This window comes from Pongo abelii, chromosome 16 (genome assembly GCF_028885655.2).
Source record: "Pongo abelii isolate AG06213 chromosome 16, NHGRI_mPonAbe1-v2.0_pri, whole genome shotgun sequence".
Classification (NCBI taxonomy): domain Eukaryota; kingdom Metazoa; phylum Chordata; class Mammalia; order Primates; family Hominidae; genus Pongo; species Pongo abelii.
The window spans coordinates 86,447,349-86,459,395 of NC_072001.2; the positions used below are offsets into that span (position 1 = coordinate 86,447,349).

Consider the following 12,047-nt stretch of genomic DNA (forward strand, 5'->3'; position numbering starts at 1 on the left):
CAACATTTGCTTTATTGCAGTAAGTAGCCAGGAACAGAACCTACAGTATTTCTGAGGTGTGCCTGTATGTGGTCGTTTGATCCTAGGTAAGTCAGTCAATGAGCCTCCTTCTTTTCAAATGGGAAATAATACCTGCCCCTTCCCATAATAGGATTGTAGACTCCAGTGGGCCAAAGCATGTGACTAGTGTGTACTGTAGGCAAGGCCAGGGGCTGGTTCACTGAGCCTAAGAGGACGTTATTGGGGACTCAACCAACTCTTGATCACACTACTTCCTGAGCACCCATAACACAACTTTCTCGAAAAACCTATCCAAAATGTGGCAGCAGCAGAAGCTTGATTTGGGGTCTTTTATAAATAAACTTGAAGGTAGGTAGAAGGGCTTTCCATCCCCCAACTGGAAGGAGGATTAGTGTCATGTTTGAATCAGGTGGAAAGTGAAGGCTTCCATCAGGAGGCATCATCTAAGCATCCGCGCTGTGACACTTTGGTTGGCCATGGGGTGTGAGTTTGCAGCTGGAAGACTGTGCTTAAAAATCAACAATTCAACATTAAAAATAACCAAGGCCTTTTGCCAACACAGTATGTCATGTTTATTGGGCTATTCACAGGTAAGCTTAAAATACAATGAAGAGAAAAGACCAGACATCATCACAAATGTCGAGAAACAAAATATTTAACATTTCTTAGTTTCAAACGTTACCATTTCGTTGCAGCTGAGGAATATAGGCCATTCGTTGATATAACTGCAATGGGTGAGACTTATTTTTAGCAACAGGAAGCAAATACATTTAACCAATGACTTTTAGGACAAGAAGCAAAAAAGAAAACAATATTTTCATGTAGCAAGGACAAGAAAATCATTTATACAAATTAAAGTGATATAAAATACATTATAAAGAGAACACACATAAAAAAGTCATTAAGTTGGTCAGAGAGCAAAGGATGTCACAGAACACCACACTGAGAGCACACTGGTGTGAATTCATTTCAGTTATGAAAGTATGTCCAGAGTTTGTGTTACACATTTACTGAGGTAAAGGCACGATCACTTCAACATAATTAATGGGGAAGAATCCGGATTCCCCGTGTATCATTCCTTCATACCAGTTTTCATCTATTTGATTGGTTAATGTAATGATGTCCCCTTCTTTAAATCCTAATTCTCCTTGGTTTTCTGGCTCAAAGTCATAGAGACCACGACAGCAGGGCTGGTCCACGGGAATGTTAGAACCTGTCCACATGATATGGAGACAAAAAGTACAGGTTAACATGATCGATTATCCATGGGAAATTGGAAATGTGGAAAAGCTTAGAGAGACCCTTAACAGCAGATCCTGCTTCCTTCCCACAACAAGGCCAGCTCCACCCAGCTCACGGTGCTGTTTGTGGTCTCTGGCTGCCTCAGCTCTCCCAGCTGCCTGTGCCGACCCCATAAGCCCAGTGTCTATCTTTTCAGTACTCCCAGGCAGAGAAGTCATGCCCAGCCCATCTCCCAAAAGCAGCCAGTCAGCTCCACCTGGAGCCCTAAGAGAGGGACAGAGGAATCACAAGGCCCACCTCCTTCTCTCTGGGAGCTTACAGTTTCTTTGTGGGGACTGGAAAATACATCAGAAACTTTTAATATTTATTTATCTATTTTTGAGACAGAGTCTTGCTCTGTTGCCCAGGCTGGAGTGCAATGGTGTGATCCTGGCTTACTGTACACTGCCTCCCAGGTTCAAGCAATTCTCATGCCTCGGCCTCCCAAGCAGCTGGGACTACAGGCGTGCGCCACCACGCCCAGCTAATTTTTGTATTTTTAGTACAGGTGGGGTTTCACCATACTGGCCAGTCTGGTCTCGAACTCCTGGCCTTAAGTGATCTGCTCACCTCGACCTCCCAAAGTGTTGGGATTACAGGCATGATCCACTGTGCACAGCCAAAAATCTTTTTAAGAACAAACATGAAGTGTGTGTCACTCATGGTTCAGGAGCTCTGGGGAGAGGGCAGTAGGGAAGACCTTGGTGGTCAGCAAGATCTTTCTAGTTAATAGGCAGGACGAGGGCCGGGAGGAGAGAAACCAGGACAAGAAAGGCAAGAATATTTACAGAGCAGAATTTACAGACAAGAATATTTACTGACATCTAGTCCCAGAATAACATCAAAAACAATTTTTTTCAAAACAAAATCATGCTAATTGTAAACAAAAAATACATGTATGCAAAGTGGAGAAAGAAAAGTTAGAGCTGTAACCCATTACCCCAGAGATAATTGGGCTAGCTTTCAGATTCCAGGTGTCTTCATGTTATATTTGTGCATATATTTACATATAGTTGTTTTCACAAAAGATTCTTCTTGTACATGCTAGGGTGAATATCTTTCAATTTTACTTTTAGTTACTGACTAGCTGTCAGCTCTCACAATGTAACATTTCTTCAACTAATCTCCTATTGTTGGACATTTATGGTTCTTCTTTCTTCTCCTTCCTTCTCTTCTTTTCATCTCTTCTTTTCCTTCCTTCCTTCATTCTTTCCTTCCTTCTCCCTCCCTGTTTTTCTCTATTTCTCTTCCTTTTTCTTCATTTCTTTCTGTTGTCTCTTTTATTCCCCTTTGGCTTTTATAGACAATTCTTTGGAAAAAAAAAAGCTTATACATAAATATCTACAGATGTGCACTATTAATTCCTGAGGATAAATTCCAAGAAAAGGATTTCATGGTCATAGAACATGAATTCTTTCTAAAATATCTGACATTTAGTGTCAATTTATTTTTCTATTAGGTTGGTGCAAAAAGCTATCACAGTGGCCGGGCGCAGTGGCTCACGCTTGTAATCCCAGCACTTTGGGAGGCTGAGGCGGGCGGATCACAAGGTCAGGAGATCGAGAACACAGTGAAACCCTGTCTCTACCAAAAATACAAAAAAAATAGCTGGGCGTGGTGGCGGGCACTGTAGTCCCAGCTACTTGGAGAGGCTGAGGCAGGAGAATGGCATGAACCTGGAAGGTGGTGGTTGCAGTGAGCCAAGATGGCGCCACCGCACTCCAGCCTGGGGGACAGAGCAAGACTCCATCTCAAAAAAAAAAAAAGCAATCACAGTTTTTGCCATTACTTTTAGTGGCAAAACCTGCAATTACTTTTGCACCAACCTAATATCACTATTTTTCTTAAAATGTTTAGAAGTCCCTTTATACTACACATATTTACCCTTTATCTGTCATTTCTGGTACAAACATTATTCCCAACTTATCATCTGTTCTTTTTTTTTCTCATTTTGTTTTTGAAGTTTGTGCTGGCGGTGGGGCAGGGAAAGGGGTTTCTATTTTGTTTTGGCATGAATGTGCAAATTTAAGAGTATAAGCAGTCAAACTAATCAAACTTTCTATTCATGGTTTATTCTCCACAGTCCTATATAAATACTCAATTTTATTACAGTATTTTTATTTAATATTTTTCATGTTAGAACTTTTACTTATATAATCCATTTGGATTTTGGCAAAATGAGGTAAATATCTATTATATTTAATAATGCTTATGCACTTATAACAACATAATTAAATAATCCATATTTTCTCCAGTGATTTCAAGTATTGCCTTTATCTTTATCATATATTTAATTATCATGGGACTTAGATCTATTTTTGGATTTTCTATTTTGTCCCACTGACTCATTTTGGTAACAGTACCATATCATTTTAAATACTGTGGCTTTATAATAAATGTTAACAGGCCGGGTGTGGTGGCTTACACCTGTAATCCCAGCACTTTGGGAGGCCAAGGCGGGCAGTTCACTTGAGGCCAGGAGTTTGAGACCACTCTGGCCAACATGGTGAAACCCCATCTCTAAAAATACAAAAGTTAGCCAGGCATGGTAGCACATGTCTGTAATCCCAGCTACTCAAGAGGCTGAGGCAGGAGGATCACTTGAACCTGGGAGGCGGAGGTTGCAGTGAGCCAAGATCACACCACTACACTCCAGCCTGGGTGACAGAGTGAGACTCCATCTCAAAAATGAATAAATAAATAAAATGTTAATAACTAGTAAAACTAGTTTATAGTCATTACTCTTCTATTTCAATATTTCCTTGCTATTCTCATGAATTCATTTAACTAGGTATATTTCAGTATTAATATGACACATTTCTCTCACAAAAATCTCACTTCAATTTTGACTGGTTCATACTTTTTTTCTTTGAGTATTAATAAGATTAATCTTAGGAGTTTTTTTTTCTTAATAAGTGACTTTTGCCATCCTATTTGATGATTTCCATTTCTATTTCCTTTTTCTGTTATAAGACATTTTCCTCCCTCTAGACTTCAAGTGAGAATTGAAGCAAGTTCTGCTAGAGATTATGTTCTTTCTCCACTAAGTCTTCCAGGTCCAAGTAAAGAGAAAAGGTACATTGGGGTATTTCTGTGACTGGCCAAATGAGATGCCCCTTCGTCCTGGGGAGGGGTAGAGAATTGACAGCATTGTGGGAGGAGGAAGAGAAGAGTTGGAGCAGTGGAGATTCCTGTTGTGAGAAGGATTATATTATATTTGTTTAGACAGCTTGCAATTCATGGAGTAGCACCTATTTCTCTAAGGAACAGGGCACTCTAAGGAGCCTTCATCAGCGAAGTTCCCCAGGTCGTACCAAGGTGGCTTCCTGTTGCCTTCCTATGGCAGTGGTTCTCAACTTGGTGGCACACTAAACAGCCCACTGCCCAGGTTGAACCCCAAACCAATGAAATCAGAAGCTCCGGCATTAGTATTTTTTGTTTCTCAGGTCCTTCCAATGTCCAGGGGAGGTTGACAACCACCAGTGAAATGATCCTCCCCTCTCCTTCTCCTAAGGAAGTGTTAAAGGTTAGAGACGCAGCTGGCGAGGAAAGGGAAGGGGGTAATGGTAGGGGAGCTCTTCTTCCTCTTCAGGGAGGCAGCTCCTGTCCTGGGTGGTGACTTTGAAACTCTGAACCCACCTGAAATATAACCTGTACGATCTACATGCTGTTTCTAGCCTCTGGACAGCTCCTTCCATGACAGACCCCACCCCTGCCTAAGTCTGTGTATTCCTCTTGTCATAATGATGAAAGCTAGGGGGTAGAAGGCTGTAAATATTGGGGCTTAGTTCACTATTTTGAATTTGAACAGAACAACATTCAACGATTTCAAACAAAGCATAGGGGAATAGAGGGCTTACAGTACAGAACTTTTCATTTTCCTTGGGTCATGGAGTGTGTATATGGGTGGGCAGGCGGGGGCTGAGCACTGAAAACCAAGGGCAACCTGAGCCATGAATCAAAGTCTACTTTATTAATGTATAACTGTTTTAATGTGGATTATAAAAAATAATTCTTGTTCTTTTAGCATTTCTCCCACTACTAGTTTTTAACAGAGAAGGGGTCAGGTGCCAAACCACATGGTAGTCTCGGGAAGCATTTCCTTGAACACAGAATGTTAATGCTAGAATGGAATTTGGCAGTCCTCCATGAGTCCTCCCCTTTTCAAAGAGAAGCCATCAATGCCTCTGAGAGGCCATAATGGCCTGGCCCCAGGGCTACTGGCTGAGCCAGAAACAGGAGGGCTCCAGACACTAGGCCATCACCTACCATGCTCCATGTCACCTCCTACACGATCTATGACACCACTAAGGGTTGCCAAGACATTTCATACGCTGACACACTGATTACAGGGCTAACAGATAGATAGATAGATAGATAGATAGATAGATAGATAGATAGATAGATTTATATATTTCCCTCCCATTTACTCTATAAGCCACCTGCAATGACCAAAATGCTTAGTGGCAGGCATACACTTGTCCAAGTGTACGTACCACCTCCATGTGTAAACCAGGCCACCACCTCCATGTGTAAACCTGGGTTCTTGCTGCACACACACACAGAACAAATCATGGAAAAGCTGCATTACTCTCTTCTCATGTCATTCATTCTTGGCAAGGAACCACTGCCACATTGCCCACTTTGATATTCTGAGAGCTGGAAAGAGACCAGCACTCATATCACACTCCATCAGCACCTAAACCCAAGGCAGGGCATCTCTCCAGAGACCACTGAGTAGAAAGACCCTGTTCAAGAACTCCCTGACTCAGGCAGTGCAAGTGCACCTGGCCCTCCAGCCACCACTGGGCTGGCTACAACACTAAGAGCAATTGGCACTTGCTAAGTAGGCAGTTGGTAAATCCACCCCAACCAGAGCTCAGACTGGCTGCCCTGAATTATACATGCAGCCGGACGATATTCTGAAGTATCAACGCATTTTTCATTCTGAGTCATTTCTGTTGCCTGGGGCCCTCAACCCAAGGAGCTGGGGCTTGCCTCCTTTACTTGAAGAGGAGGGTGGAACCCAGACATGAACAAAGCAGTCAATGTTTAGCTTTTAAATTCCCAAATAATACCATTTCAGTTGTGAAACATTGTGAAAGCCAAGGCTTTTAGGCTCTCATGCTAGAGCCAGGTAGGCTTTTATAAGATTTAAGAGCGAGAGAGAGAGCGTGAGTGAGATAGAGAGAGAGAAACTCCTGGGTTCCAAGGAACTAGAGCTTGAAGAACTCGGAGCCTAGCATTTTGATCACAAGCCATGGAGAGGGAGGAGCTGTTTCCTGCCATCCAGAGAAGAGATACAAGCTCTTCCTGGAGGCAGGGAAGCAGGGAAGGGGCCTGGAGTGAGAAGAGGGTGAGCAAGAAATTGAAATGCTCCTTGGATGCCACCCTGGGGAAGGGGGTCTTAGACTCCACTTTCCACAGAAATTCCGGGAGAAGGCAGCTGTCAAAGCTCTCTGGACTAACACGGGGGCTGGAGCCCAGTGGAATCCATGTGGTGTCACTAAGTACAGATGGGGCCTGAAGGCTGGTCGCTCCCTGTGAACTGTGAACAAATTCCCTCAAGTCCTCAGCAGGAAGTGCTGAGGGGCCACTGAGGCCAGAGGCTGCCTGGGGACGGTGACACACGGCTCCAAATACAGAGATTCAGCAATCCAGAGAGGGAGGCCTAAGCCACAGATGTCAGCAGGTCCTGGCCCAGGCGCCAGGCCTCCTGTGACGAGTCACCTCAGCTGTGGAAGCGAGCCTCCCTACCTGCCACCATGATGTTCTGTAAACCCCCCTCACATCTAGGCAACATCTTAGGACTGGACCAGGGGGAGGAGAGAAGCTTCAAGAAAAACCAACAGCCCTGATAGGGAATTTCTACTCTGAATTGACTGTGTTTAAATCCGGAATCGCCTAAGTCATAAATGGATAGTCTATGCTTTCTATTGGAAGAGACTGAACTACCTTGAAATGGCAAGATTATGCTATTTTCCACCACTAGAAGAAATGGAAAAAAGATTTTAAAACTTTTTTTTTTTTTTTGGTCAACAGCAGAAATGGAAAAAAGATTAAGTTGTTTCCGCCATTGGTCTACATAGAGCTTGCAAGCAAGTTCAGTTCAGCTAAAGAGAAATTAAGTTGCTGCCCGCCTGAGTGACAGTGTGTGAATTTTCCCTTGACACAAAAGTCACCATGGATGGAGCCCCAAAGTCCAGGCAGAATGGGCTGGATTTCCTCAATGGAGGCTTTCCAACTCTGTTAGATATAAGCCTCTCCAAGGGACCTGAATGCCTAGTTTCCCACCATCAGAAGCCAGCACCTCGGCTGAAAACGTCTCGTAAGAAAAGACTGGTCCTACCCAGCAACTCATCTCTGTTGACAACCCCCTCCCCTTGCCCCTGTGGTCCTGCAGCTGGCAGTTCCTCATCCACCTCCACCTCCTTGCTCTCTCACATTCAGTAGCTGGCACCTGGAATCGCTGGGCATAGTTAGGCAGGAGCTCCCAGCTGGCTGCTGTGGATCTGGGTGTCCTTGAACAGGCGGCTGAAACCCCTGACCCTGGGCTGTCCAGTGAGACGGCTTCAGCCAGCACTGCCCTCCCCAAGTGGCCTTGTGTTTATTTTCTCTTACTCCTGAGAGCTGGCTTCAACGAAATGTGAGAGCAGAGGTGGGAAAACACAGTCTTCCTTGTTAAAGTATTGAAACAAAGATTATTTTAACAGAGAAAAGGGAGTGTCCCTGTTAAATATTTATTATTCAGGCTCTGTTCCACACCATTAGGAAAAAGAGAAAGAGAGAGAGAGAGACCCTACCACAAGAGTTTAAGACGGCTGGTCAGTAAGTACTGTATCAGTAACACAGTAGGAAGTAGGAAAACCACGTTCCCCCTGAAATAAACTGAACTTCCCTCTTGGCATTAATATGGTTCAGTCCCTCTTATTTTAACAGCAGGAAAATTATTTGCAGTGCCCCTCCCCCAACTCCACTTATTTTATATATATATATATAGACACACACACACATACATTTATACACACATATATACATATATATATATATATTTTTTTTTTTTGGCTGAAGTCTCTGCTGCTGCAAAGGGTTACTTGCATACGCAGAAATGCTGAGCACATTTTATTAAGGTAGAGGTGGTCCAATCCTACAATTCCTCAGCCCTACTCAGCTACAGGGACGAAATAATAACTGTCAGGTGTTAGTGTTTACCATGTGCCAGGACAATATTTTAAGTGTCTTAGAGATATTAGTGGATTTATGGATTTAATTCCCAGAGAAATCCTATGAGTAGGTACCACTATTTCCCCCAATGTGAGAGATGGAGAAATTGAGGATACAAATTTAACACAATTAAGCCACAACACTGAGACTTGACCTCGGGCCAGGTAGAGTCCACGTTCTTGATCCCTATGCAATATACCCGCTCTGAAAATTGTTAGTTTGTGGTTTTATCCCCACTCTTTTTCTTTTTCTTTCTTTTCTTTTTTCCTTTCTTTCCTTTTCCTTTTTTCTTTTTTGAGACTGTCTTGCTCTGTTCCTCGAGCTGCAGTACAGTGCCCTGCTATTGGCCTGCAGCCTTGACCTCCCAGGCTCAAGCAATCCTTCTGCCTTAGCCTCGTGAGTACCTGGGACTACAGGCACCATCATGCCCGGATAATTTTGGTATTTTCTATAGAGGTGGGGTCTCACTATGTTGCCCAGGCTGGCCTCAAACTTCAGGGCTTAAGTGATCCTCCTGCTTTGGCCTCTCAAAGTGATGGAATTACAGGCATGAGCTACCACGCCCAGCCTTCTCCCACACCATTTCTGAGCCAATCCCAGCCAATGGGGTGGCCCATCAGCTGGGCTTGGAATGAGCCTTTGGGTCCTCAGCTCAGCATACTCAGGATGCTCCCAGGCCTTGGAAGGCTCTCTAAGAGCATTCTCTACCTAAATCCTACGCAGATCCCCAGGAAGGTCTGTCCAGGTCCCACCTAGCCTTGCCTGTCGCACTTGAGGGATAACTTCCAGGCACTTAGTCTCTGTCCTGCCTTCTTCAGCCTGAGTTCCAGCTTCAAAGTGAGCAGCTCAGGCTTCAGCTAAAAACAGTGCCCACTCCAGGTGGTGGATTAGACACCAGAGTAGAGATGGCATCAGAAGGGACTGGCATGTCTGCAGCCTGGCGGTCTCATTTTCTCTCTCTCTCCCATATGCCAGGATCTGGAAGCCTGTTCTCCAGGGCTCCATCTGTAACCCTGACTTTAAGTGAGGTGAAGGTGGAAGGAGTGGTCAGTGGCGCAAGGGGCATCCTTCTCTCTGTTGCACTAAAACTCACAGCTCTTTTGTGGAACTTGGGTTCTTTTCAGACCACCGAAGGAGCCCACTGTGCTTGCTCCTTTGCTGGCCTTGACTTTGGGAACTTCATGACCTGGAAGCATTGGGTCAGAGCATCCCCACTGAAAGGCAAACTATGAGCCCACCCCCATAGTTATTTCAAGGGGCAAAGGGGATGGAGAGAGAAGTAATTTATACAACACTGTCAACGTAAGTCCCTGTTGGGGTACAAGGTATGGAGTCTCCCAGAAGCTACTGACCTGAGTAGGGCTCTTTGTCTTTTAGTAAATCCCCCAGACTGCTGTGTCTTTTGAGTGTTTTTGTTCCTGCTTTTTATAGTTTTTCTCTTGCCTCCCTTGTAGTCTGGCTGCGACCTGTCACTTTTTCCTGCCGTCAATGGCCTTCCCGAAGCAGTCCCTTGGGCCTTCCTAATCTGCTGGTTCCAGTCTGCTGTAGGCTGGGAAATCAGATAACCGATTATGTAACATTAACAGTGCTGCATTGTGGGCTCCTACTCTGTACCGAGTCCCTTGCCCAGCACCCCTAATTCACAAGATCTAATTTAATCCTTAGAATAATCCTGTGAGGTAGCAATGAGAATCCGCACTCATCAGATGACGAAATTGAGACCCAAAGGTATGAACTGAGCCAGGATTTCGGCTTCCCTCTGACTCCAAAGCCCACTTTCCAGCAAGGCAGGTAACACCCCTTTGGGCTGGGTGGGCTCATATTCCGCTCACTTCCTGACCTGAAGTCAGGAAATCCAAACGTGTTCCCTTATTACTTATACCACTTGTAGAGCAGCTGATGAACAGAGAGGAAGGTAACCATTGATGGGGGGAGTCCATGCCCCAGTCAGGAATGGGACCCCAAGTCTCCTAGAAGCTTCGATTCCAGAACCCAGGTTACCTTGAGGTTTGACTGTACCTGCACCATCAGACTAGACAGTTCATCTCCTACCACGGGCGGTGGGGGGGGGCGGGGGTGTAGAAACCCCATTTGGAACTTTCAGGTTTATTTCTGGTTCCAATTCATTTTCAAACTCTCACCGAGTGTTTGAAAGCATGGAGCCAGGAGCATGGAGCCAGGCACCATGCTCAATCTGTGAGATACCATCTCCTCTGAGTTCAAACGAGCATATCTGGTTTAAACTCCCTTCAAAAGTTTCTTTTTTCCCATTTATAATCTCAAATTCTTATAGCAGAATTCATTTGAAGCACATACTTTCTCTCTATCTGACCCAGATACAACACTGGTGTCTAATGCTGATAGATACCACAGACACTATCTGGTTCAACATCTCTAACATATTGTTTTTGTCCATGGGTAAGAGCGCACTGGACAGAAGCTTCAGATCCCTGCATCTTTGCTATGGATTAGGTCATCTTTGGGTCCTGATTTCCTTATCTGGAAATGTTAAGTGTTGGTCTATGAGGGTTAAGTTGTGCACTACCAAGTAAAATCTAGTAAAAGTCGATGAACTGCTGTCTTTCTAGGAATAACAGCCCTGTATTTATCCACAGGAGATGTGATTTATTGAAATTCCTTGTCAGTGGAACTCAAGCTTAATCACTGAAATCTGTAAAAATAAGCATGTATGATTTATGTTAACCTTAATGCCAATCTTCCTCAATTTACTCGGGTTATATTAGATGGGTTTAACTAATAAAGTTGTGCCCTCCCCCACCTTACAAAACAATGACTTGTCTACTGAGATGACATTTGCAGATACCTCAAAACCTGTGGCCCATTTATTTATCAAAATAAACTTTCTGGCAGGTGACCCCTCTATTGCAACCAGGTCCAATGTGTGTGGGTTGTTTTTTTGTTGTTGTTGTTGTTATTGTTTGTATTATTATTATTATTTTTTTTGCCACTCTGAGTTCTGGAAAATGGAAATGCAAACAGCTGCCTTAATTAGAGTTGGCTTTCTGGCCATTGGCATAGTGATCAGCTTGCAGATGATACCTCGTCTGGCCTGCTCCTTGCTTTTTCACAATGTGGATTAGTTGCCAACATCTAAAAGTCAGGAGATGTCACATAAACATAGGCTTTCTGGCTTCTCTTGAAAAATCAGAAAGGCTAGCTATGATGGGCTCACATTCTCAGGCAAGGGGCGCTTGCCATAGACTATCGGCCACCCCCTTCAGAAAGAACAAGTGTTTTCTAGTTATTGAAGACACACCTCTCTCTGTCATGATCCTGACTTGGAAGCTTAGAGTCAGCCATTTATCACCAGCCTTGCACTATTTTCTTACACTTTTCCTATGTCTCTCATTCCTAAAATCTGGCATTCAAGTTTGCACTTGCAGCCACATCCACTGGACAACTCTAGGGGCTGTCATTCATATGGACTCAGAGTCCTCTGGATGGTGCAACATCACTGTTGCCTGGTTTGTAATCCCAGGAAACAACTGACTTCTACTGTA

General features: G+C 44.1%; 1 protein-coding gene across 12 annotated transcripts in view; it reads right to left on the reverse strand.

Moving 5' to 3' along the window:
• Positions 1-964: 964 nt before the first annotated feature.
• SH3GL3 (SH3 domain containing GRB2 like 3, endophilin A3) overlaps positions 965-12,047 on the reverse strand; it is a 167,710-nt gene continuing 156,627 nt past the window's right edge. For 9 of the 12 annotated variants that reach the window (XM_024232904.2, XM_054531752.2, XM_024232905.3 and 6 more), the window contains one exon: positions 965-1,234. In XM_024232904.2, coding sequence (XP_024088672.1) covers positions 1,029-1,234 — 206 coding nt within the window. In that variant the 3' untranslated portion in view covers positions 965-1,028. Of the gene's footprint in view, positions 1,235-9,879; positions 10,076-12,047 lie in introns of those variants that run through there. The other 3 variants (XM_054531761.2, XM_054531763.2, XM_054531760.1) reach the window with 1 other exon arrangement.